The following is a 25674-nucleotide window of genomic DNA, read 5'->3' on the forward strand; positions in this document are numbered from 1 at the left end:
GAAATACTCAGGAGCCCACACATCTTTATATCTTCAAATCAGGATGTGCCAAAGAAAGTGGAGTGCAAAAAGGCACAATTTTGTTGTAGGAAAATGGGGCATATTTTAAAATAAAAATAATAGCCTAGGTGGTTGGCAAATCATGATGAATTTGTTTAAAACAGGTAAAGAAGTTGAAGCAAGTAGGATCTTCCTCAATGGACCCCTGAATGCCCCTGACAGTGAAGGCAATGTGGTCAGAGGTCTTTCCCATTGCTTGTCTCTGTAACCACCAGGCCCTGTGGGACCAGCATCAACACAAGGCATTGCTGCACTCACTTCCTATTTCCCTGGGGTCTTACTCATGTCCCCTACAATTGAAATGTAGATGGTAATAAGCTCTGCCTGGGTCAAGCAGTTATCTTTTCAGCTTAAGTCCTGCTGCCAAGTGGACTTTCGTATTGATGTGATAATGCTATAGACGGACTGCTGTTGCTTCTGCTGCTGCTACTGAGGATAATTGGAAGTGCCTACAGTACAGGTCAGCAGCTAGCTGATTTTGAAAAGCAAAGCAGGGTCAGACCTGATTAATGGGGATGGGACACCACCAGGAAATCTTAAGGCGGCAGCCTAGGCTAGGAGGTAAAACTGTAGAAGGCAAGGGTCAACCACTTCCATATTGCTTTCAAGAAAACTATAAGAATGTGTCCATGTAGTCACCCGGAACTGAGTTTGATTTCATGTAGACTACACATTTTAGTTAGAAAGCAGCATTAATTCACGCTGAACTTGATAACATACCGTAAGTGTAAAAGATAGGATTCTGCCCCAAGGGAATCACAGTTCTGATAACCAGCATCAGTGTGATAGAGGTGTCTGGAGGGGAGGCAGGGGGAGGTTGGCTCAGAGCCCTTCCACTTGAAGCCTATAGCCAGCCACTGGAACTACAACACATTCCTGCAAACCAGTAACTTGATTCCAGAACAATAACGCAAATTTTTGCACCCTGAACTGTTCATAGCCCTTGTCTGATAGGCTGCCAAAATGTAAACCAGGTTTATGTTGCACAGTCAAAAGAACCCCATTTGTGCTGTGTCAAGCATGGAGCCATCAAAGCGGTCCTGCACTTTGCCCCTCAAGACAACAAGGCTCAGAAGGATTCTGCTCTGAAGCATCCATCAGTCCCACAGATGGAAAGGGATGCAGGAATGGCTGGACCATTCTGCTGATTCTACAGGGGCGAGAGTTTTCCTTATGAACTAGTAGGAGGTGGGAATTGAAATGCACAGCTTGTGCCCCTGAAAACAGTTGGTCTCCTGCTGCTGCCGAGCTTTTTAGCCACCTCTGCATCTTCCTGTTCCTTAGATACCAAGTTGCCAACGCTAAACCAATCAAGAGCCCCCTTTCTCCTCCCCTCCGCTTGCCAGCTATTCTTCCTCTGGTTTTGCCTCCTCTCTTTCTCTCTCTCTAGCTCAGCATTGCTTTATCAGCCATGAAGCTCCAGCGGCTTTGGCGTTTCCTTCCCTGCTGCTCCCTGCTTCTGATGCTTCTGCCCGCAGGTAAGTGACCAGAAGTTCACCCTTCTCCCCCTCCCCCACCCCCACCCCGTGATGCCTCCATCGCCCAAACTATGCCAAAGGGCTTCTCACTGACTGGTGACAAAAGCAGAGGGAGGGGGCTTGTATTTCCTTGTCACAAATGGGATCGGATGCAGCTGGATGGGGTTGCCTAAGGTATATGAGGACCCCCCCTAAAAAAAGGGGGTTTCCATTTGTCTATAACTCTCTTCCCCCCCCACCCACCCACCCTCCGGACAATATAGGCATCTTTGCTTAGATCTTCTCTGGTTTCTGCACATGCTGTTTTTTCCATGGAAATCTCCCACCAGCTCTAGTTCTCCATACTGTGCTCTGATTCATTCACCTGAGGTTAAGAAAGGGAATAAGGAGAGTTGTTCTGTGGGCAATGATGGTGATGATGACAATTTCTGTTGCAGCCATGAGGAAATAGTCTGTGTTTCATTGCAAGAGAACTGGTAGTTTGAGTCTTGGATTGGGCTGAGATACGTTCCCCTTTGAATTCTTCTCTTAGCTCAGGATGTGGGTTAAAGGAATGGATGCTGTTGAAGTCATTATGGCTGTGGGAATAGAGGTCCTCCCTGATTTCCAAAGCAAGACATACTAGAGCTTGAGATTATATGGATTATTAAGTCTTTCTTGCTCATCTGGCAGATGTGTGAATGGAAGGGGAGCTGACTGTGGTTGCTCAGGACCCCAGCCTGCACATGCTTGATTTGGGCCTCAGATCTAAACCCCTGCTCAGTGCAGGAATCCAAACTCAAGCATCTCCAACACGAGCTTAGACATGCAGCAAAGGGGAGCCCATCATTTCTATTACTATTAGAAATGTCTTCTTAATTTACCCTATTTACCTTACCCTATTCTGATCTCTTACCTGTTGAGATGTTTATAAATACATTTCTCTTTCTCAATCTCTTTCATTTTTCATTCGCACAAATAAGTAAACCCAGGTACAAAGTGAGGGGTGTTGGCAGGTGTCAGCTTGCCATTCAGGCTGGAAAAAAGGTTGGAGATGTGGAAATTCTTTCTTGCAAAAATATTGAAGGAACAAGAGCCCAGTTTTCATCTGAACAACTGACATGCACACCCACTTTTGCTGGCTGGGGAGTTCTGGGAGTTGAAGTCCACACATCTTAAAGTTGCCAAGTTTGAACAACACTGTTCTAATTGTTATCTGCTCCTGAGACATGTAGCTGAAATATTATGTTCTCTTTCTCTCCCCCATTGTCTCAATTTGCTCTTTGATCATCCCACCCCAGCATAAAAAAAATTAAATTGTAAGTACTTTGGGGCAGGAAGCCATATTTTTTGCTTTCACTCTTCATCTTTTGCATTAGTTTGTCCCATCCTTTTCTGACCAATCAAAAGTGTCTTCCCAGCTTTCCCTGTTCCTTTTCCTCCACATTTGGGCATTCCTATTCTTCCATTCTGGTCTGTCTTCAATTCTTCTACCACTCTCTACAATCTTCTGCAAGGATGAACTGGCTGGACAGTGCAGGAAAAGATCCTTATGCGTTCCATAGTTGGATTTAAAAGAGTGGATTTCAGCAGAACATCTGAGGACCTCAGCAGTACTGAGTCCATTTCTGGACCCCACTTTTCAAATAGATATATTGACCAACTGAATGTCCAAAGGCAAGAAGCAGCAAAGGAGATGAGCTTTGTGTGACTAAATCCTGTAAAGAAACTTTGAAGGAATTAGTGATGTTTAGGCTTGAGAAGATAAGTGCAATGGTGTTTGCAGTGGGGAAGGGGGTGGGTGGGTGAGTGCAAAATGATGAAAGCAGCGTCAGAACACCATGGTGTCACAACACCAGCCCTGCCCCTTTTGTATGCGTGTTACAACATTACACATGCACACAAAAGGTTGGACCTTGCAGCATGAGGCCACAATGCCTCATACACCAGTGCAAGGATGGTACATCTACCTTCAAATATTGAAGGCTTGCTTTATAGAGAAGCTGGATGGCCATCTCTTAGGAATAAGGACCTGCCCTCCATGTCTGCAGGGTGGGGGTTGGACTAGAGAAATGTCGAGGCCCCTTCCAATTTGACTAATCCATCTCAAAGGGCTGCAAAGTTGTCCCTCAGAAAATATGCTCTTCCATGTAATTGCGGGAAAGAATCTGGTCTTCATGCTTCACCCATAGATTCTCTGATTTTCCCTCCACCAAATCCAGAAGATGTTCTTTCCAACCCAAAGGCATATTAAAAAAGAAGAAATATGGGGGAAAGGGTTTGAGACCCAGTCTCTCCACTGGTCGGTCTTTCAGCAGGATAACTCTCTCCCAGAACAAACTTCCCATGGAAGAAGAAGCCAACAAAGAAAGATGGGGCTTGAAAATGGGCTTTGGAGAAAAACGAAGAATAAAATGCCCCTGATGTATCCCTATGGGAGCAATGGACAGTAGGTTCTGGGCCCTCTTTTCTCTTTCTTGATCATGTAATCCTGAGCTACTACTATGGAATTGGAAAAGGGCCCAGAAACACACTTTGCATACTTCCTCTTGTTTTCCTCTGCTTATTTATTTGCTAGAGTTGTATCCCGTTTATTCTGGAGCAAAAGGCATTGAATTATAATACTGAAATTACTCCTGTTCCAGCTATATAGGAAGCTCTAAGATGGTCTCACATATCACTCCAAACCAGGGTTGTTTTAATAACCATGCAGTTGTGCTCTGGTTCACAGATAATACTAAGGTATAACCCAGAGTTTCCAAACCACAATGGTTAGGTCAGACATTATGATATAATATAATTTGTTTGGGTCTGGTTTAGTGGTTGTGTGAATCCAGCCACTGGATGTGAATTTAACCAGTCATGTTTTCATTCCCAGCCAACCATGGCAAAACAAACCATGGCTGAGCAAGATACATTTATCCAGCCATAGTGACCTGGGTCATATTCAACATCAAGCATTATGAACCAAGTGTTGACATTATATAGTGACTGGTTTCACACATCATGCTAAGTCCAAACCAAACTACATTAGAACGTTGGTTTAACAAGCCTGGGATTGTCTGTGCTAATGGCACCTCTCCTCAGAGTTAAATCGAAAGAGACATCTTTCCACCTGCTCAGAATGCCAGGGGCTGAGCCTGGCACAACTGGAATGCCAAGCATATGTGTGTTCCCACGTTGAGCTATTGCCTAAAGCGATCCCTCAGAAACATCCCTCAGTATTGTATGAGACAACTCATTTAGCCGCATGCTTTGAGAAAGTAAAATGTCTTTTGTGCATGCATACACATTTGGAAATGGGGTAGAAGGCTCTCAAATGTGCTTCAGGGAACCCCTGTGAATGATATTATGGTCCCCATATTGCAGATAGTGTGACTGAGGCCTAGTGCTTACTGGGATGGTGAAAAGCTCAGCTATGTGTTTGGATAATGCTATTTCTCCCCATTCACCCACACAATCTTAAGGAGACTGTCATCCCTGGCCACTGGAACATGAGTCCAACTCTCCATGGGTCCTGGACAACCCAGAGAACTGCCCTTGCATTCAAGCCACCACAAGCATAGATGCCTTTCACACAACCCAGGTGAACATGCCAACAGGGAGAACTGAGAATAGGACTGTGGGCATGGACTGTTCTCTGCCCCGTTTCAAATTCTCAGGCATTCAGATGAATCCCCGAAGACAGCTGCAGTAGAAAACCAGCATTTCATAGAACAGGTTAGGTAAGGTCATTCTTCCAATAGCTAGTCTTCCTTGTAAAGAAAAGTTTGGGTGAGTGAGAAGCATTATGTTTTGTGAGTACTGACTTGCAGTTCAAAATAGTACATATAGCCTTTGGGGCACATTTTTTAAAATGCAAGTTTGGTTTTCTTGGAATAATTCTAGTTGTGTTCCCTGGGATTCACTCTCTCATAAATGAGTATAAACTGCAGCTACAAGAACGGAGTTCCCATGTTTCTTTAGTTATTTCAGTATGATGAGCATGATCTATTGCTAAAATGCATTGAGATTAATGAGAGAAAGGGAGAGGATGGACTGGGATTTCTGTCTTAGCCTAAGCTCTTAGATACTCCCTATCTCTGGACGCAGAAGCCTGTAAGTTTCTGTGTGGCCTTTTGGGCCAACTCTTTGGTAAATCCCTTGTGAATACCTTATTTCAGGAGCAGAACAGCACATGTTTGATGTGACCATTTGGCCAGAAAACCCTGTGGTGGAGCATGGAGGATCTCTTTGGCTGAATTGCAGTACCAGCTGCCAGGAGGCAGATGCCAGGGGAGGCTTGGAGACGTCGCTGATGAAGGAGAAGAAAGACAATGGGACTCATTGGGCAGTTTTCCAGCTTGTGAACATCACGGAGTGGGCGTCTGCCACTGAGTGCTCCTTCAGCTGTTACGGACAGCATAAATCTGTGCAGGCAAACATCATGGTCTATCGTAAGTGGTGATGAAGCAAAGATCTGTTTGTTGTTTATATCTGTAAAAGATTCTTTCTCTTATGCAGCTTTTCATCTAGGTAATTACTTAGTCCAGGCCAGCTTGGCTTGAGAGTTGGAAAAATGTGTATGAACAAGGTCAGAAAGTGACCTAGACCCTTTCGAATATCACACAGGCTCAGTGATATTAATTGGAATGGATCACTCGGCTAAACTCCAGGGCTCCACAGCCTAGTGATGCTCTCCAGATTCAACAACATGCATTATTATTATTATTATTATTATTATTATTATTATTATTATTATTTCTTCACTATAAAAACATAATTGCCTTGCTTTTCCTTTTACCTCATTCCCCTATGAGCCTACTGAAGAAATGAAGGTGCTGAGCATAACCCCAGCTTTGCTCTAGAGCCCAGCCTAAAGCTTTTTTAAAATGTTAATGGAAATATAAATGGCAGGGAAAGGAAGAAAGGAGAGGGAGGAACAGGAAAAGCAAAATAGGGAAGAAAACTGGAAGGTCTGAGCCACAGAAGAGGAGGCAGTTTGCAGTTCATGATAAATGAGTTGTGCCCTTTAGTATCACCCAAGAGTTGTGCCCTTTAGTATCACCAAAGAGGACCATGGTGCTCCTCTCAAACTGCATGTTGCTTTACAGACATCCACAAACATTGCAACCTGGTTAACTTGTTGGAGTTGAATTTAAGGGCTTCTGATAAGTCACAACTATCAGCTGAATGTTCTCAGAATAGAATGATGGCATTTAGGTAGCCATCTCTGACGGAGACTTGCACTCTTCCGGAAGTGGGTTATCACATCCTGCATGGCTGGAAGCCACTGCAGCCCCATGTGAACCATATGAACTTATTAACAATAGATTATCCCAAAACTATTTAAAGGTATGGCCTAGAATGACAATCTCCAGATCTTTTACAATTCAGATCCCTAAGGAAACAGCCTGGAGAGATAAAAATGGGTGCTCCAACAAGGTATAAGATGAAGGTTATACCTTGGAGGCCAGGGGCAGAGCCCAGCAAGGCTTGGTGCTTGGGGTAGTGCCAGAAGTTCATAAGCAGAAAGTAGCTCAGCAATCTTGGGTTTTCCCTTTTCCCATGACATTTTACCTGTAAACCTAAGATCAGACCTGGAGATGGTCACCTGAGCAGAGAAGCCTTGAAAAATGGGTTTCTGAGGGTATAGTGTATGCAGTGGGAATATGTGGCCCACCAGGCTGAAGGACTGCTGGGTCTAAATATTTCACACAGCTAGGGCTTTACTCTTGCCTGCCTTTCTGAGAGCTGCTGCTTCAGTTTCCTGGTTTACTAGATTACAGACAAAACCATAGGTTGTTGGCAAGATTCCCATAAATGTTCACCACTGTTTTAAACTTGTTTTGTCTATGAGATGTATGTCAATGAGAATCTGGAGAGGAGACATCTTCAATTGTCTAGATCAGTGGGGTAGACAATCTATGGCATTCTGGAGATTGTTGGACTGTGATTGCCAATGTGTTGCATTATTGGACATGCTAGCTAGAACTGGTGGTTGTTCAGTATTATTTGAAGGGTCACATGCTGTCTATGCCTGATCTAAATGGTTTGTCCCTTCCCTTCCTATGGGATTTTTCAGCAGCTGTCACCTTCATATGAAATCCTTTTCCAGTAGGCTTTCATGTATCATTCCAGAAATTCCAGAACATGTAGTGCTGGATCCAATGCCTGTAATGGAGATGGGCAAAGTGTATAATTTGACATGCCGAGTTGCCAGGGTTGCTCCCATCCGGCTCCTCACTGTGACATTGTATAAAGGAACAGAAAAACTCCACGTGGAGACCTTTGAGAATCACAGTGCTCCTGAAGCAAGTGACGTCATAGTGACCTTCCCCATAACTGCTCAGCAGGACAACCACATGGAGGAAGTCACCTGCCACATTGCTCTGGATCTGAGGCCTCAAGGGCAGCTCCTTGAAAAGACATCTTTCAGCGAAGTCCTAAAAGTCTTTGGTGAGTTGCAAGTTTCTTATTGTATATTCTTTATTTTCTCCAGAATGAAGCTTTCTCCCCCAATAAAAGTAAGTAGTGAATATCTGTATTCAGTAGTGAAATATTTCAGTAGTGAAATAGAAAGAAAATAGCTCAAAAACTGAGGAAAGAAACATCAGAAGCCCTAATCCCAATATCCGGGATTCTTATTTGTGTTAAATTCTTATTTGCCCTGCAAGAGAGGAGTGGGTGCCTACTGTCATCTTGGAGGAACACTTGGGCTGAGGACGATGAGGGAACCACTTGGAGTTCTGATCTAACTTGAGAACTGAATCTGGGATCACTGGCAGACAAAGCATTATACTTCCAATGTTGCAGTTTGGTAGGTTTGGATTCTGCACTTAATGATTTTATACTGGTGGAGAGGACTTCAAAATCTAGTGAGTCAACCTTATTTCATTGGGGGGCCCTGCTGCTTATTCTGCAGAGTAGTCTCCGAGTATCTACCCCCAAACCTTGCCTTGATAGTAACTACTACCAATGGGAAGTTTAAACAGTGATAGAAAAGTGACTAATCAAAGGGGAAGAGATTGGGTCAAATCAAAAAGTGCTTGGGACAATAACTCTGATGCATTATGGAATCCAGGAACCAGGTACCAAATTACCTTCTGGAAAACCAAAACTGCTAACTATTGGCCCTGACTTCAATCCTTATTGTCCTAGATTTTTTTCAAACCACTCACCGTTTTTCATTCTCAATGCACATCCACATGGAATTTCTGGATGAAGTGATTGTTCCTCCTTTTGGCAATTTATGCATGGCACAAAGGAGGGAAGACAACACTTGCTTTGTATTCCTGGATCTAGCCACTGCTAGTTTTGCCTACTTATCACTAGCATATGTCCTTGAAATTGCCAAAAGGAGAAACGATCACCTCCTGTTACAAAAACCAAGGATCTTTTGAAATCAGGCTAAGCAATGATTGAATTTGGCCTCCAGACATCAACTTGTCCTAATGGGAAAAGGACTCTTAATGCAATAGATGTAATGATGAAAACAAGATGTTTTCAAGAGGAAAAAAAAAAGTTGGGCCACTTAAGAATTCCTGTTTTCCTCCTCTGCTTTCATTGATTTCTCAGATAGTTTTGAACAATTATAATTAATTGCAGGATGTTGAATTTGATAAGCTATTGAAGTGAGCCAACCTAGCAAGGACTTCATTCATAGAACAAAGAAAGAATCACTTGGGGTTTTTCCCCCTTCCTCACTCCAGTTCCTAGTTCTGTGTGCAGGAAAGGCATTCTACTGCTGGTGAGCATGCCAGAAATATGTAATTATTATAATCCTGTTAAAGGGAGTCTATTAATAACTGTATGTCAAAGACACTGCCCTTTTTCTTCTCTGAGCTGGGGGCTTTAATGAAGCTATGATGACTGTGACTCAGAACTTTGTTCTGGTGCCCAGAGATTAGCTGCCCCCAATTTTACCTGTATCAGAGTACAAGGGCATTGGAAAGGAGAGATGCAGGCAGATTTCTTTACACATTTGATGGCTCCCACACAAACATGCGTACATGGATGCCTGGACATCAGCTGACAGTATGTCATTGCTCTGCTTATTCTAAAAAGCTCAAGATATGTTTTAGAAATAATTATGCCCCACAATTAAGATGTCAAATCCTAGAAAAACATCAGTGGCTAAGAACAGTGAAGGCACCAAGAAGATCAAAACAACTAGTGAGCACAGTATGTCAGTGGAAGGCAATAGCTGGGGATCTTGGAAACCTGTGAAGTTTTGAAAGCATCTCATGGATGCCTTCCCAAGATGCTTTCACATGCCATCCAGCCTCCCCAGTGATCACCACCACCACCCCAATTTACATTTGTCAGCTTTGATGGGCAAGGGGGAACATTTCCAAATAAAGCCCTGGGCTGCCCACATATCACCCCCACCCCCATTTCATTCTGCTTCCTAAAGTGAGAGATGCTCATCCTTGGAAAAAATTAAGATGTAAAGGCTAACATTTTTTACCATAGGACAACTTCCCATTTTATTTGGTTTCATTAGAAGAATCCTTGGGGGGGGGGAAACCAGTTTGGGCAGGAAATCTGGAAAGAACCAAGAGAAATGTGACCACATTGATGTTCAGAGACACAACACTGCCTAATATCATCTAAATGCATTCCTATGCTGCTCTGGCACTAGTAGGTGCACCTCATTATAAGGGCCTAGGAGCCCCTAGCATCTATCAAATCCATCAAGTACCAAGTTATGCCAGTGTTCCTGTCCAGCAGTAGCTCAAAATAATTGTTCAGGAGGAAATCCTTTCAGATCTTACACTGAGCTTGTTGTTGTCATGTATACATAATCCCACAGAAACTCCATGCAGCCATATGTTGCCCCCAGAGGCTGGAGTGCCCATTCTGGATAAATTAGATAAATACTGGAATATATATATATTTATTTATAAATTAGATAAATACTGCTAATGGCTGGAGAAGGGAAATGGAAGATCCAGGCCATCCGGGCTGGTTAAAGCAAAGAACAAACACGTACAGACAAGAGTAGATTTCTTTGGAGGATTCATGAAATCAATCTGGCTTCCTAAGAGGATGCTTAGAGAGGCTCTCGCACCTGATGGCTTTCCTGACAAGAGAAATAATCTGAAAGTCTTTCTTTCTTACAGATTTTCCGGCAGATCCCCAGCTTTACACTTTGCGCTATGTGGAAGCCAATGCTGACCTGAGTGTGACCTGTGAGGTTGCTGGGGTCTTCCCAGCTGAAGAGGCCCAGTTTGACTTGATGTTTGCAGAACGAAGTCTGAACGTCAGCATCACTCTGTCGGGCAATACTGTGAGAGCCCAAGCTCAGGTGCCTTCCTGGCCAACAGGAAACCATCATCTAAACTGCACTGTGTCCCTGGGGCCCATAAGCAAATCCGCAGTGGAGACTGTGCATATCTACAGTGAGTAGCTGCTCTGATTTCCAGAGAATTGTAGCTTGTATCCAAAACAAGCTTGTTAGGACGTAGGAGAAGGAATGACAGTACTAAGCACATCGTCAACATCATCCTGGTGGGTTTCGAGGTAGAATAAAGAAGCAAATCCATATACATCTCACTATAAGTGAGTTTAGCCTTGTGTTTATATCACTGGTGTCTCACATACTGTCAGTCCAGCTTTTTGTACAATGGAGGGTAGGGTAAGGCAAAGCCAGAGGGGACAGGAGGGAAAAGCCATCTGTATTCAACAGTAAGTTTCTTAACTACCCCAGATCTCAAGTAGGCCTGACCTCAAAGCTTTTACAAAAACTGTGGGGAAATCTTTCAATTCTTTTCAGACTTTTTGGGCAAAGACAACACACACGCTCTTCTTTTCCTTCAAGCCACCAATTTAAGACCTGTGTGGATGTGTCTTCTGCTGACATGCAATCATCACTAAGAAGCCAGAATGACAGTGCACCTTACCTTCTATTAAGCAGAGGGTGCAGCTGTTTTTGAGGCAAGAGTTCCACTTGCTGCTGAGGGGTATGCCAAGGGCCCTGATTTCAAAAGATAGGGGGAGCACTTTGACAAGAAACAGACTGGGGCACATCAAATGTCAATTAAATTAAATAGAATTATTACAATCACTCCCCATGTATTCATTTTCTCCCTTCTGCTACAGTTTGGGTTCAAATTTTGGAGGGTCTCTGGGGTTTTTGAGGGTTGCATAGGACTTCAATTTGTGCATGCCTGCTCTTGAATAAGTTTGCAATGGCAGCAGACCAGGAGACAGAAAGACCTGAGCCGCTTTCCCTTTCTCTCATCTGCCGCCAGTTTAAGGTGGGTGAATGGCTCTATCTCATTAGAAACCATTAGCAAAAAAACACCACCATCATGGACCAACTCCCATACACAGGGCTTTGCTTGGGTTCCTCAAGCCAGTTTCCTCTAGCCCCATAAGAAGGCACTTCTGAAGCAGAGGGCATGTCTATCACAAATGCAGTTTGGGAGATGGCACCATGATAAGCTACAATACAAAGTTCTAATGAACCTGAAAGCAGAGCAGAGCAGATCTTGTTGTTAGCCTTATTTTGTGAGTCATCAGCTGATCTTCCAAATCCCATGATCCTTGTACCAATCTGTTCTTTCTCTCCTTGAGCAGGCTGTAAGATAAATAATCTGGTCCCAGAACTGTAAACACGTAAAGCTCTGCCAAAATGTGTTGCTGGGTATGCCAAAAATGGAACATCATATCTCCCTCTGTGGTATCTTATGTAATTTCCCCCAACCTGTGAATCTTCCTGTTATACTGAGCAGTAACTCTCATTACATTTTGAACGCTGGCCACGCTAGCTGGAGTCGATAGGTGTGGTACTGCAAAACACCTGGGGAGCAGCCATTGCCTATATCTGATGAAAAACAAATTCTTACGACTATATATTTCTTAAATAATGCCCAGCATTTGATGTAGTTCCCAGTTGCCACCATCTCCTCAACTGTTTTAGAAGCAGCATTCTTTTTTATCTAAATTGCAGGTTTTCCTGAGCCTTCTTTGGAAATCCACCCCGCTGAGGCCCATGTCAATAATCCCGTGACGGTTCTATGCAATTCTCCAGCTCCTGAACCACCCAGCATTTCTCTGCAGATCCAGAATGCTTCTGGAAGGATCCTGGCATCCGGTGATGAATTCCCTTTGCAGATCAGCCTGATAGCTCAGGAGGAAGACAATGGGAGAGAATTTGTATGCGCGGTGGAGCTGGCAGTTGACGGAAGAACCATAACAAAGCACACCTCTGCCGTTCTTACTGTCTTCTGTGAGTACAGAAGATCCTTCCTATAACAACATGTGTTTTGCTAATTTTCCATTAAAGCTCTTATGTCCCTTCTCCCTGCAAATTAGCACATTTGAACCATTTTTGCCTCGGCTTACAATTGCACAGTAGGATCTAAGAGATGGAACCTCTTAGATTATATTGCTAGAGATCTCACAATGACCCTTCCAAATTCTTTTGTCACTGAAGCTGCTGGTGCACTCCGTCTGAAAAACGGCTTGTTATTCTAGCCCCCAATAAGAGGAGGCGGGCTCTTGGCCTCTTACCATAGGTGGAAACCCTGCAAGCACCAACAGCCTGTGCCAGAACCCTTCAGTGCTTGCAGTCTGTATTGAAAACAACCACAATAAAAATCTAGCAAACTAGTTGCACTCACACACTCACTGCCACTTTAGATATAATATCGTGTTAGCAGAATTTAACACCCAGTGGCAGGGAAAGGAGGCAGACAAACTCATTTGCAGCTCAGTGTCTATCAGGAAGGAGCAAGGATATGCAATTCTACACTGTTGTTACTGCTGCCACCAGCACTGAAACAAAGAGGCCTGGAATTTGTGCTGGTGATTGAAGAGAAGTGGCTAAGAGGGGCTAGAGACCTGGGTTCAACCTTTTGCCAGGACTATAGGTGAAGCCAATTTAGTAGCCTGCTAGAACCACTGAAATGGAGCAGAGCTTATAACACAGCTGAGAAGCTGACACAGAAAAAGAATATTACCTTAGATAGCTTTAATGAGCATGTCAGAGAAACACAGGTTATTGATCTTACACACTCAGCCCCCCCAAGCATAAAGAATTACACACTTAGACACATTAGGTTAAGATAAGCAAAAGAATTCTTACTGACTTTATTGTTGCTTCTGTTACATCCATCTTGGTGGAAAAGATAAAGTTCCTTTGTTCTTCTTTTCTTTCTAAATACTTAGTTTGCCCTAAACCCTCAGCCCTATTTTGCTGCCAAGGGCTGTGTGAAAGAAAGGGGAATTCCAGGCCCACCGCATGGTGCCCAGAATGGAGGAGAGCAGCACACAGCCGTGTGCTTCTCTCAGTGGAAGAAGGAGGAAGAAAGAGGGAGGAAGTGGGAGTGGCAACAAACAACTTCCTCAGAGTTGCATTGTGGGACAACTCAATTTACATGCTAATTCACATGCTAATGAGGCATGCTGGATTTGCCAGGACTTCCAACAATAGGGAGAGGGGGCAGAGCTGGAGGTAGCTGGAATGTAGGATGGAAACAAATGGCTTGCAGCTCTTACATCCAGGGCCCTTTGGTCCAACTGTGCTGTTATCCAGGGCGAGAGCTAGCTTCAAAGCATGCAGGCTCAAAGAAGTGCTGAGTGCTCTTCCACTTTCGATTCTGCCTCACCAGAAAGCAGGGGGAGGAGAAAGGTAAGGTGGGGAGCCCTTCTTCTGGTGCTGGTATCCAGCAGAATGAGACCCCTGACCCAGGGGGAACCAGAGAACAGGCCCCAAAGGATCCATTCTCTCCCACTTCTCTTCTCTTCCCCCTGTTCTTTCTGCCTTCCACTACAAGAGCAGCTCAGGGGAGCCAGACCACCCCTTCCCCACCCCTTCCCTTGACATAGGTGGCAATCAAAGCAGAAGCGAGGAGGAGGGGAAGAGCCTCTACTCATCCTTTCCTGCAGGAGCGCAAGCAGGACCCTCTGCTGTGACATACTGGTCCACTGTATCAATATGCCCCTGGATGCTACACAGTTGAAGCTGCATTTTAAAACCAAGGGAGGGCTGCTGTCCCCGAAGTGCAGAAGCAGCAGCTGATGTTTGTAAGCAATCTCCTGGTGAAATGCCAACATGCATCAAGGTGCCACTTGTCCAGTGGTTGGCCAGTCGACTGTTAGACACAAGTAAAATGTTCCCCTGCAGCTTAGGCCCTGCAGCAGCTAAGCTGTTCCTCTGTATTGCAGAGGAAGCATCTCTGCAGTAGGCACCCCTGTGGTTAAGTAGACCTTCTCTGGGGTAAAGGAGGTCATTCTACTCCTGGGGGAACTGGAACCCAAAGATCAGCTTCCCCTCCTACTCTCCCCACCCTCACCCCCACCTGGTGCTCTGGGTTCCCTCACTGCTAGCTTTCCACTCCCATGGAGACTGGGGCAATGACAACAGAAGACTCCTACAGAAGGGAGAAGGGAGAAGTAGGTCTTTTGGGTCCTGGGAGAACTGGCATCCCAAAGTCCTGTTTTCCCTGCTTCTCACCCTCTTTCATCTGGCACCCATGGGTGGGCAAGATAAGTGGGAGAGATGGCTTTAGTGGAAGAGCCCTGACTCTCCTATTGCCAGAAGGCGAATGGTCCTGAAAACCAGTGGCTAGGGGTTAGAGGGTGTGTATGTGCCCTTTGTCACAAGATGGCAAAGATTATCTGTCACACATAATTGTGTGGGACAAATATGTGGGATAGCCTTGAATCTACAGCAAGGGAATAATTTTGAGTCTCCCATCACGGAGCAGAGCCAATTTGGTGTAGTGGTTAAGGCATCAGGCTAGAAACTGAGTGACCAAGAGTTCTAGTCCTGCCTTAGGCACAAAGCCAGCTGGGGGACCTTGGGCCAGTCCCCCTCTCCCAGCCCCAGGAATAAGAAGGCAAGGGCAAGCCACTTCTGAAAAACCTTGCCAATAAAACTGCAGGGACTGGTCCAGGCAGTCACTAGGAGTCAACATTGACTCAAAGGCACCAAAAACAAAACAAATCACAGAGCACTAAAGATCTCCAGTTCATTTTGTCTTTGTTGAAAATATTAAAACACCCCTCACCTCCACTGAAAAGTCTTCAAGGCAGTTTACAGGAAATCAGTTAATCTAGCAGTGCCAATAAAAGACCAAATTCTATGGTTAACTGAAGAAGTAACAAGGCCAGCTCAGCTATAAGAGTGTAGTAGAGCAACATAACTGAACAGCAAACTTTGCCTGCACATAGTCTGAAATATAATAAAGAACATACCATTTTCTATACTTTAGTGATAGGCAGAACATGCCACCTGAGACACGCCCCTCACCAGATCTTCTTAAATCAGCCTCACTCAAGGCTTATCTAACAATACGCCCACTGTCACCCCAATATTTTTCTCCAACCTTAAACATCCCCTTTATTTCTCATCCAAAGAGAGAAGAGCCTCAACCAATGTGTATGTTCCCTCTGCACATTGCAGATGTGCCAGAAATGGATGGGTTGTCTTGTCCCAGCAACCGTACATGGGTAGAGAGAACACAACAAATGCTCCTCTGCTTGGCTAAGGGGAACCCAAAGCCTTCGGTGGCTTGCCTCAAAGAGGGCATTGCTTACGATGTAGAAGAGGAGAAACAGGTTGACCGGAGCCATGCTGGCGTCTATAACTGCACAGCCACAAATGAGTTTGGTTCCAGCACTAGAACAGTCACCATCCATGTTGAATGTAAGTAACATTTCTGCCTCCATGTGCATGTATATGTGTGTACATATGACAGCCAATGTGGTGTGGTGTAGTGTCTAAGGTGCTGGACTAGGAGAGGGGAGATCCTGGTTTTAGCCTTCTTTTAGGCATGGAATCTGGTTGGGTGACTTTGGGCCAGCCACTCTCCTAGTCCTAGATTGTGAAGTCAAAAAGCATCTACTGTATGTATCAACCTTTCTCCCTTCTGATATACAGGGGCATCCATTAAAACTCATTGCAGGGAAATTCAGGACCAGAAAAAGGAAGCACCTCTTTACAAACCTACAGTATGTCACCAGATAGGGTGATGGCCACAAGATGGCTTTAAAGGAGACTAGACAAATTCATGAAGGATCAGAATGTTCTTAGATACCATATTGGCTGTATACTTCTGGTTTGGTGGCTATGTACTACTTGCTGAATCACAGGTCTTTTCCACTGTTGATGCAAGCAACCACTGAAGAACGTTTTCATCATCACCATCATCGTATTTTGCTTGTAAGGTTCTTGGATGCATCTGGTTGCCCACAGTGTAACACAGAATAGTGGACTAGATGGCCTTTTGGTCTGACACAGTAGGACTGTTTTTAGGTTACTGTGTTCTTATCCCTGAATCCTTCTCCATCCTCTCTCTGCTGCAGATGGCCCAGAGCTGGGAGAATCCAAATGCCCAAGTAATCAAACTTGGTTGGAAGGAAGTCTATGGAATCTCAGCTGCCAAGCTGATGGTGTTCCAGTTCCAGAAGTTTTCTGCACGAAAGATGGCAAAGTGTACCATACTGGAAGGATGCAGAATATCACCCAAAATCATGCTGGTGTTTATCAATGCAATGCTACCAATGTACATGGGTCAAACATCAAGATGGTTACTGTTACAGTGGAGTGTAAGTGCAACATGTGTATTGTATGCAAACTGTGTGGGCTCATACTGAAGAATTGGAGTTCCATAACATGTTTCTATAGATCTTAAAGGGACTTGCGAACATAAAATGAACCGTAACATTTACTGGCAAATTATCTTGAACTGGAGTCTTTAAAACAGAAATTGCCAAGGTATAGAAAATTCTCTCCCCAGTGGAAATTGTCAAGCATCATCTCTTGCTACACCAGTTGTAAATTATTGATCTATGTTTTCCTACATTTCACTGTAAAATCAGGGGTTTTTTTTAATCTTCTAGATGAGCCTGAAATGGATGATTCCAGCTGTCCTCATAATTGGACTCTGACAGTAGGGACACCACACATGTTCACCTGCTTTGCTTGGGGAAACCCAGAACCAACTGTTGAATGCACCAAAGATGGAATGGCCTACAGTCCTGGGATCCTCCACAACGTCACCAGAGAATATGTTGGGAGTTATCTCTGTACAGCCACAAACATTCATGGCTCCAGCTCTAGAGCTGTGAGCATCCAGGTGGAATGTAAGTGAGCATGGATCTCAGCCCAACAGGGATGGGAACACTGGCAAGGATTTAAAAAATGGCTGCCATGTAGGGGTGATCCAAAACAAGTGTACTCTTCTTGTACTCTTTAATTTTTAATTTTAATTTTTCTTGTATTTTATTTCTCATAACTATCTCTCACTTAGTTGGTGTTTAACTCTTGTTGCAAACCAAACCAGAGAGGAGACCCCTATGGATCAGTTTAGGGACATGGGCTACAGCAGGTTTTCTCAAACTTGGCAGCTTTGATGGGTGGACTTCAATGCCCAGAATTCCCCAGCCAGCCTTGCTGGCTGGGGAATTCTGGGCATTGAAGTCTACCCATCTCAAAGCCACCAAGATTGAGAAAGACTGGGCTAGAGGTTTCTCATACCTTCCCTATCCTGCTCCTCTTTTACTGGTCTTTTTCCTCAGTTGAAAACTACAACTGATGTGACTTTTCCTTCAAAGGGAATTTGTACTATTTCCAACTGCTCCTTAAAGAAATTCTCATCGCACCATTGTCACAACTGTTGTCCATTTTAAAACGTTATGTTGGGGGACAAGGTACTAAAAAGGTGATCGTTCAAGTACAGGCAATGTTAAATGAAACAGGTTTTCTTAACCTATTTTCCATTCAACTTCGGATCATGATTTGATATTGAAACAACTTCACCATGATCCTACATTTAAAGAGAGTTAAGAGAGTTGATTTCTTGGTGGCTTTTGATCTGACTTTTTAATTTTGCTTTAAGAATGGACTTTATAAAGAATATATACATTTAGACCAATGTTTTGCATATTTCTTAGCCAACCCCTCCAACATCTGCCAGGAAATTTCTGCACAGTTGTTGCATGAACAAGAACTGGACTTCATAATACACCTAAAACTTCCCAGTTATAGCATATTACAAAGAAAGATTATGCCCTCTACCATGTTTGATTTTCTCTTTGAAGAATCCCTGATAAGCTTCCTGGGACTGCACCTTAAAAACCCGTGACCTAGCCTTTTGCAAATTATGCCCTTTCCTGATATTCCAGATAAGCCAGAAATGGATGAATCTAACTGTCCAAGCAACTGGACCTTGGTGGAAGAGGCACTGCCAACTTTTCTCTGTAAAGCTGACGGGGTTCCACCTCCTGAGATTATATGCACCAAGGATGAGACATCATTTGATCTTAGCCAAGGGCAAAGGATCTTGGCCAACAATGGAACCTTCTGGTGTAATGCAACAAATCGACATGGCAGTGTAGCCAAAGCAGTCAAAATTGCAGTTGAAAGTGAGTGTTGATTATGAATAGCAACTCATTAAACTTGTCCATCTCTTACTGATAGAAAGACTTATTTTTACTTTATTTTTGTTCACGCTAGGGACCCCTGCATTACAACTAAAGATTGGGAGCCATTTATCTAAGTAATATTCTGTTTCTCTGGAAATACATGTTTTCCTCACCCTTCTCTCAAGTAGAAGAAGAATATTATACCAGGTTCTAGAGTGGTTTTAAACATGCCATTTTGATCAGCTGAATCTAACTCTCTCTGTACCTAAGTAATATATTTCAGCTGGAAGCCTAAAATAAGGATAACACCCTTTTCTTCCTGTCATTATTTTGTCCCTGCAAACATGGCATTTAGTCAGCGTCCATAAAGCATTGCAGCTCAATAGATTCAGGCCTACTTATCTCAAAGTTCTTAGAGCCTACGGTGAAGAGAATTGGCAGGCAGCTTTAATTTACTGTATTTGGCATCAGTGCAAAACATCTTATGAAATGAAATATGTTAGTCACAGAGTTATAGGCTAGTCTCCTAGTTTGAAGTACAAACCGGCCTTCTGTGAAGCAGATTTACAGTAGCTGTTAGTCACCCACGCACATTATATATATATGTCAGGAGATCCTTGTCCATCAATTTGTTGCAGCCAAACCTAAGATGGATGAATCGAGCTGCCCAAGCAATCAGACTTGGTTGGAAGGGACTCTACAGTCTCTGGCCTGTGAGGCAAATGGGATTCCCACTCCACGTGTCTTGTGTGCCAAGGAGGGAGTGGCTGGGGAATTCTACAGAAAGCAGAATGTCAGCAGGAATGACTCCGGCATCTACGAGTGCAACGCCACTAATGGCCATGGGACAGAGAGGTGGATGGTAAATGTGCAAGTGGAATGTGAGTCATCAGTTTAATCATGGCCTCATGGTGAACAGTAAAACTCCTGCCTTGTAACCCAGATGTTGTGGGTTCAAACTGCAGCAGAAGCTTGTTCTGGTTTTCCTCCTCCTCCTCTTTCTGCATTCCCTTCTTTTCTCTTTTTTTCTTTCTTCTTGACAAATGCAGTTCTACTCTTTCACCAGTTTTCCAGTCACCTAAAGTAGCAGGCCTCCTCAGTGTTCAAACAGCCCAAATAACTACAGGTAGATTGTGGGCCGGGGCGACAGCTTTCTACCTTTGATGCTTTAACCTTGTAAATATACATTTAATTTGTGTATATACTGTATGTACTGTATGTGTGTGCATATACACATATAAAAGTATATATTATATCTGCCAAAGGAAGAGCTGCCCACAGGGAAGAAAATCATTGGCCATTGTCTTCCTTAAACAGAAAGGTGGGAGGGCGCAGCAGCAGGGTATTATCCAATGGGATGCAATCCAGACTTTCCAAAATGTCACCAAAGTCTCTCAGTCTGGACAGGATTTTCTTAGAATGGCTTAGAGTCAACCCAGCATGACACAACGTGAGCTGCTTAGACAGTAAGTGCAGATATGCCCTAGACCTACAGTATGCCTGGCTTCACTGTTTTCCTGCTTAAAGATCTGAGCACAATTCCCTTGCGTAGTCGCCTTCCTTCCAGGGCTACCCCAAACTGAGAGGGATTAGTTTCTCTAACGCTTATCACTCCCGAGCTATGGTCACTTGTACTCCAAAGACCATCTGAAAAACATTCTGCTTTTTAAACATTGTTCCCATGTTCCAGTAGAAAGGGAAATGCTAATCACTCAGATCTTTTGTTCTCAATTATACTTGGTCTTATATAACAGCCATGTAAAGTAACTGTAACTCCTCATCCTGCATTTTCAGGCTGAATTCTAGATGCCGTTTTTAACCCCTAAAATGTAATTTTCCAAACAACCTAAGTCCTGGTCATCTCAGAGAAGAGGAAGGAAGGAAGCCTTTATTTATTTGTTTCATTTCGTTAAAGTCTTCCCTCCTTAATCTATCTTGGAAAGCTTTTCTGTTTGTTGGCTTTTTTTTTGGTGTTTTCTGAGCTTGGTTGTTTTCCTGCAGATGTTTGTTTGTTTGTTTTGTTCCAGCTACTTTATAAGCCAAAATGCTACTAAACGTTCTTAGACACTACTTCGAAATTCACTTAAAATCAGTAAAATAAGAGCATGATATTTCAAGGCAATGACTTGATGGCATATAATCAATCAATACAATTTTGCTTCCCTTTCCTCCAGAGCTGCATGAGGGTTTTCTTTTTCAGTGCTGGACTCCTAGCGCCTTGATTCAAAATTGGGGCTGCAGAAATCTGGATGACCGTTGGATGACAGCAAAGAACTAGTTTTTTATATCTCAGTTGGCATCCAGAGTTCTGCAGCCCAAATCCGGTCTTAGTTTTAGTTGACCACAGCGCCAAGTACTGTTCTATGGTTTGCACAATACATCATAGCATCTCCTCTATTTTTTCTTAGATATTTTAGAATTTTATGTGTTTCTCTTTTTAGCCTAATTAATTGTGATTTTGTTTTATTTGCTGGTCTATGACCGAATAAAGATTGACTGATAATATTATTAAGACATTCTTCCAAAGCTTGGTGGCACAAGCAATCATTCTGGAAGTACCACCATATAAAGTTGGTTTGAAGCAAGGGAAGTTTTGTATAGATCCTACTGAATCCGCCACAGATTCATCATTCTCTATATGTAATATTAATGGGGAAGAAGTATTAGGAGGGTATCCTGAGATCACCAATCAGGGCTGCAAAACTCCAAACAATCACTAGATGGAAGCAAAGAATTTTTGATATCTCTATACTGCCATGTAGTGATTGTCTGAATGTTTATACCCTAGATAAAAAAGCCCTAACACAATTCTCCTTCTTTCTGAAACGGAGGAATTGAAGTGTTACACCTTAGCAGCAGTACCAAGTCTGTATTCAAAACTGAGGTAACCTGGTGTCGATCTAATTTTTGCGGCCCAGATCCAGTAGTCCTACAGTTGGACACTTTGCAAATCTTGATGTCAACTTGTCTAGAAGCATTGCAATGCTATTTATTCGTTAGTCAGTTTGTTTAACAATGTTTATGGCCTACCCAAGTCAAGAGACAAAGATAGCTAGAGAAGACAGACAATAAAAATGAGAGCCTTTTGCTGGATGAACTGAACACCCACCATTTTTGTTTCCAGACAGGCCTGCTATTGTCATTCTGTCAGTCAGTGGTTCTTTACCAATTAGAAAGGGAGAAAACATCACCATCACCTGCCAGGCAGATGGATCCCCAGCTGCCAGCTATACCTGGAGGTTGCCTCACGCCTCCAACATCATCTTTATTGGTAACAACAGCACAGTGATAATTGTCCATGCAGATGGACAGAATAATGGTGTATATGAGTGCACAGCAAGCAACAAGCATGGACAGCAGCACAGCCAGGTAGAAATCCAGGTGGAAGGTAAGACCAGAGACTAGAATGCCACCAGTAATGACATCTTGTGTGTAAAGATGATAACAGCAAGGTATAGGAGGGCTAGGACAGCTTAAACCTTACTAATTCTCCTTTTCTCCCCTAAGAACAAGAACCTGTTAACAGTTAGGTACAAAATGGTGACTTAGTAAGAAAGTTAGGCATATGCTTAGAATGAAGGAATAAAGCACAGTTAAGCACCTGAACAGGAGGATAAAGCAACTGAAAGGGAGGGTACAGGTAGTCCTTACTTAACTACCACAATTGAGACTGGAATTTTGGTTGCTAAGCAAAGCGGTCATTAAGCGAATCTGACCTGATTTTACGAACTTTTTTGCAGCAGTTGTTAAGCTAATCACCATGGGCATTAAGTGAACCATGTGGTCGTTAAGCAAATCACACAGTTCCCCATTGATTTTGCTTGCCAGAAGCCAGCATGGAAGGTTGAAAATGGCGATCATGTGACCACGGGATGCTGCAACAATCATAAATGCGAACCGGTTGCCAAGTGCCCAAATCATGATCACGTGACCATGGGGACGCTGCAACGGTCGTAAGTGGTTGTAAGTTGGTTTTTTCAGCACCATCGTAAGCCTGAACCATGACTAAATGAATGGCTGTTAAATGAGGACTACCTGTAGTAACCATGTCAACCCACCACCACTGTGCTATTGTTTCTGACTGCAAACGTCCTGGTTGCTTTTTCTGTAAAAAAGAAGGCAAAGCATACTGAGACTCTTATATCCATGGGCCATATAACAACTAGTTGGTCCCAAGTAAGTTTAGACGTTCAGTAAGAATGAATTATGGAACTGCAACAATCTATAGATTGCCAGTCAGATTCAAAGCCATGTCCCTGATTACAAGAAGCTCCCTCTCATGCATGGAAATGGGACCTCCTTGTTTTCTCCACCCTCTAGATCAGTGTTTTTCAGACTTGGCCACTTTAGGATGTGTGGGCTTCAACTCCCAGAATTCCCCACCCAGCAACAGAGAATGAAACTTCAAGATAACTGAACTACAGATACATTTCTAACTGAGAGGGACAAAAGGGAAAAGGCTAAGCCATTTAACAGTTCAGATAAAACAATCCATATACAGCAAATTTCAAAAGGAAAGGAAGAAAGGGGTATCAGGGACTTTTCTTCTCAGTAAAAGAGAAGGTGAAATTTTAAAAGGAGCAAGTTGGAGTCTGCCCACACTGGCTTGTATCTTTTTCAGCAGCATCAGGTGAGTTTTCTGAAAAGTGCCCACTTCCTGTGGGTAACAATTCCTTTTGTAAGCCAAAAGGCTGCTAACTAATAATCTGCTTCCTCTTTTGCAGATCACTGGCTATATATTATTGTCATTGTGGCAATTGCTGGTGCCACCATGTTGGTCCTGGGAGGAATGGCCGGGGTCATTTACTACCTCAAATCCACAGCTTGTAAAAAGGGGGAATACAATGTGCGTGATGCAGAAAACTCAACTGAAGCCACTTTTCTAAACCGGGAGAGGCCTTGTGACACTGACATCTATGGCATACAGCTCACCAGGACCTGAACAGTCTTGGGCAGGTACTCCTCTGTGCCTCCCTGGATAGGGACCAAGGAAGGTAGATGAAAGAACAACTGCTTCTCTACCACCCTCTCATTTCTTTCACTATCTCTGCCCTTGAAGGAAGGTCTTGGGACCATATAGTTCTCTACTTCACTGTGCAATGTATTAACAGCCAATTGACAGTCCCATGGTTGAGCATGGAGAACCAGTTTCTGGGCTGCCTGGGATCACAACCAGTTTTAGTGCCCCAAGTTCTGGACCAGCCTAGCACATACGTGGCATTTTCCCAGACCAAAGGCTGTAACCAGCCTTCATCTCTTCCGTTTTTTCCAGATATCTTTTTATAGTACTTCTTGCAGCTGAAAATATGAAAGGACTACATGGCCTCTTGAAAATGTTGCACCAGAGGAACTGACTGCCCTTCTGTTCTGGGATATGTATGTTAATTCTGGCTGTAAAATTCTACAGCTTCAGTCCTCTCTCACTAGTTGATTGGCACCTTGCCAGAGTGGGAGACATCAGCTTTGGACCACAAGTTCTGGTATCTGGAGCAGATTTGATGTTTTTAAGACAAGACTATAAGTTAAAAAGAAATATGGAGGAAATTAATCTTAATAGAACATGGAATAAATGCAGTTATAAACTGATAAACAGAGAATTACTGAGAAATAGTAAAATTGTTATCTTGGACAACTGCTTAATCTAAAAGAACATAATGCTGTCCATCTTAATTTAACTAAGATGATAACTGAATTGTGACTAAACTAAATCAAGCCCATCATTCTTTGCTAAAAAAAAGATATATGGGGGGGATCAAGCCCAATCAAATGAATCCAGTTTAATTCCTGGCTTATGGATTTAGTTTGATAGATTTGTCAAACAGGTTTGGAGGAAGGGGCCTGAAGTCTATGTCATCTTTTTATGCTTGTATGTACACATGACAAAGAATTCTCTATTTAGCCTCATCCAAGATAGTGGCCTCCATGTACTGGATGTCAAGTCCCATAATTCCACAACCAGCAAGACCATTTGCAGGCAAGTTACAGAGACTGAAATCCAGCACATCTTAGGGCATAAGATTGGAGAAGGCTGTGAAAATCACAGATCTAAAAAGAATCAGAAGAAAGGAAATAAATGGGCATTTGGAACCAGTTAAATGTCCATTACTGAATGGAAGATTGGTGCCTGGGATCATAGCTCAAGAGAGTTTTACCTGATAAAACTCCTAAAGGATGGTTTCATTAATTAAATATGAGAAAACAACCTCTCTGTACACTCCAAGTATGGGACTTACTACAGTTCTCATTTTATTCTTAATGGGATCAAGACTTTATCAAAATGGTCTATTAAGTATCCTCTTCTTTTAAGGCTGCTGCAGGTTCAGCTTCAGAGCCACTGGAAGCCCTCAGGGAAGAACTGGTGCTTATCTGTGATTCTGGTTCTTCCTGGAGTACATTCTGTGCATTCACATAAAAGAAATCCTGAGCCTCTACAAAGGATTAGTTGGACATTGCTAACTAAGCCTTTTAAGTGGGAAAAAGCCCCTTCCTTGCTTGAGCGCACATGCCCAGTGAGCCTCCTGCATCTCCTCCATTCCTTGAGCCAGTGAAGGTGAGCATGATTCAAACTAAATATTGCTAAGAGACTGGATGGTAGTTGTGTGAATGCACAGACGACTACTCAAGGAACCACAGTTATATATAAGCAATTTGTTCTCTCTTTTTTGAGGGGGTGGGGGTTCTCTCAGGACATCATAAGAAATGGGAAAATAGCAACCTATACATACAGAGAAAGGGCAGGTCATCAAGGCAGAACAGCAGACAGGATCAAGAAAGTATCTTATATTGCTTAAGCCTTTGG

General features: G+C 43.3%; 1 protein-coding gene across 1 annotated transcript; it reads left to right on the forward strand.

The window, feature by feature from the left end:
* Positions 1-1471: 1471 nt before the first annotated feature.
* ICAM5 (intercellular adhesion molecule 5) lies at positions 1472-23817 on the forward strand. The gene is made up of 12 exons (XM_063294311.1): positions 1472-1538; positions 5681-5953; positions 7638-7955; positions 10622-10900; positions 12454-12732; positions 15913-16155; positions 16815-17057; positions 17352-17594; positions 18636-18875; positions 19514-19756; positions 22000-22263; positions 23600-23817. The coding sequence occupies exons 1-12, from the start codon at positions 1472-1474 to the stop codon at positions 23815-23817; spliced, it is 2910 nt and encodes a 969-aa protein (XP_063150381.1).
* Positions 23818-25674: the final 1857 nt, after the last annotated feature.

Source organism: Candoia aspera, chromosome 2 (assembly GCF_035149785.1).
Source record: "Candoia aspera isolate rCanAsp1 chromosome 2, rCanAsp1.hap2, whole genome shotgun sequence".
NCBI classification, from domain to species: Eukaryota; Metazoa; Chordata; class Lepidosauria; order Squamata; family Boidae; genus Candoia; species Candoia aspera.

Bases quoted from the DNA above. Each gene is read 5' to 3' on its own strand.
- ICAM5 (XM_063294311.1), top strand. From the start codon at position 1,472: ATGAAGCTCCAGCGGCTTTGGCGTTTCCTTCCCTGCTGCTCCCTGCTT. The intron at 5,954-7,637 runs GTAAGTGGTGAT...GTATCATTCCAG, and splicing joins GGCAAACATCATGGTCTATC to AAATTCCAGAACATGTAGTG. The intron at 7,956-10,621 runs GTGAGTTGCAAG...TCTTTCTTACAG, and splicing joins CGAAGTCCTAAAAGTCTTTG to ATTTTCCGGCAGATCCCCAG.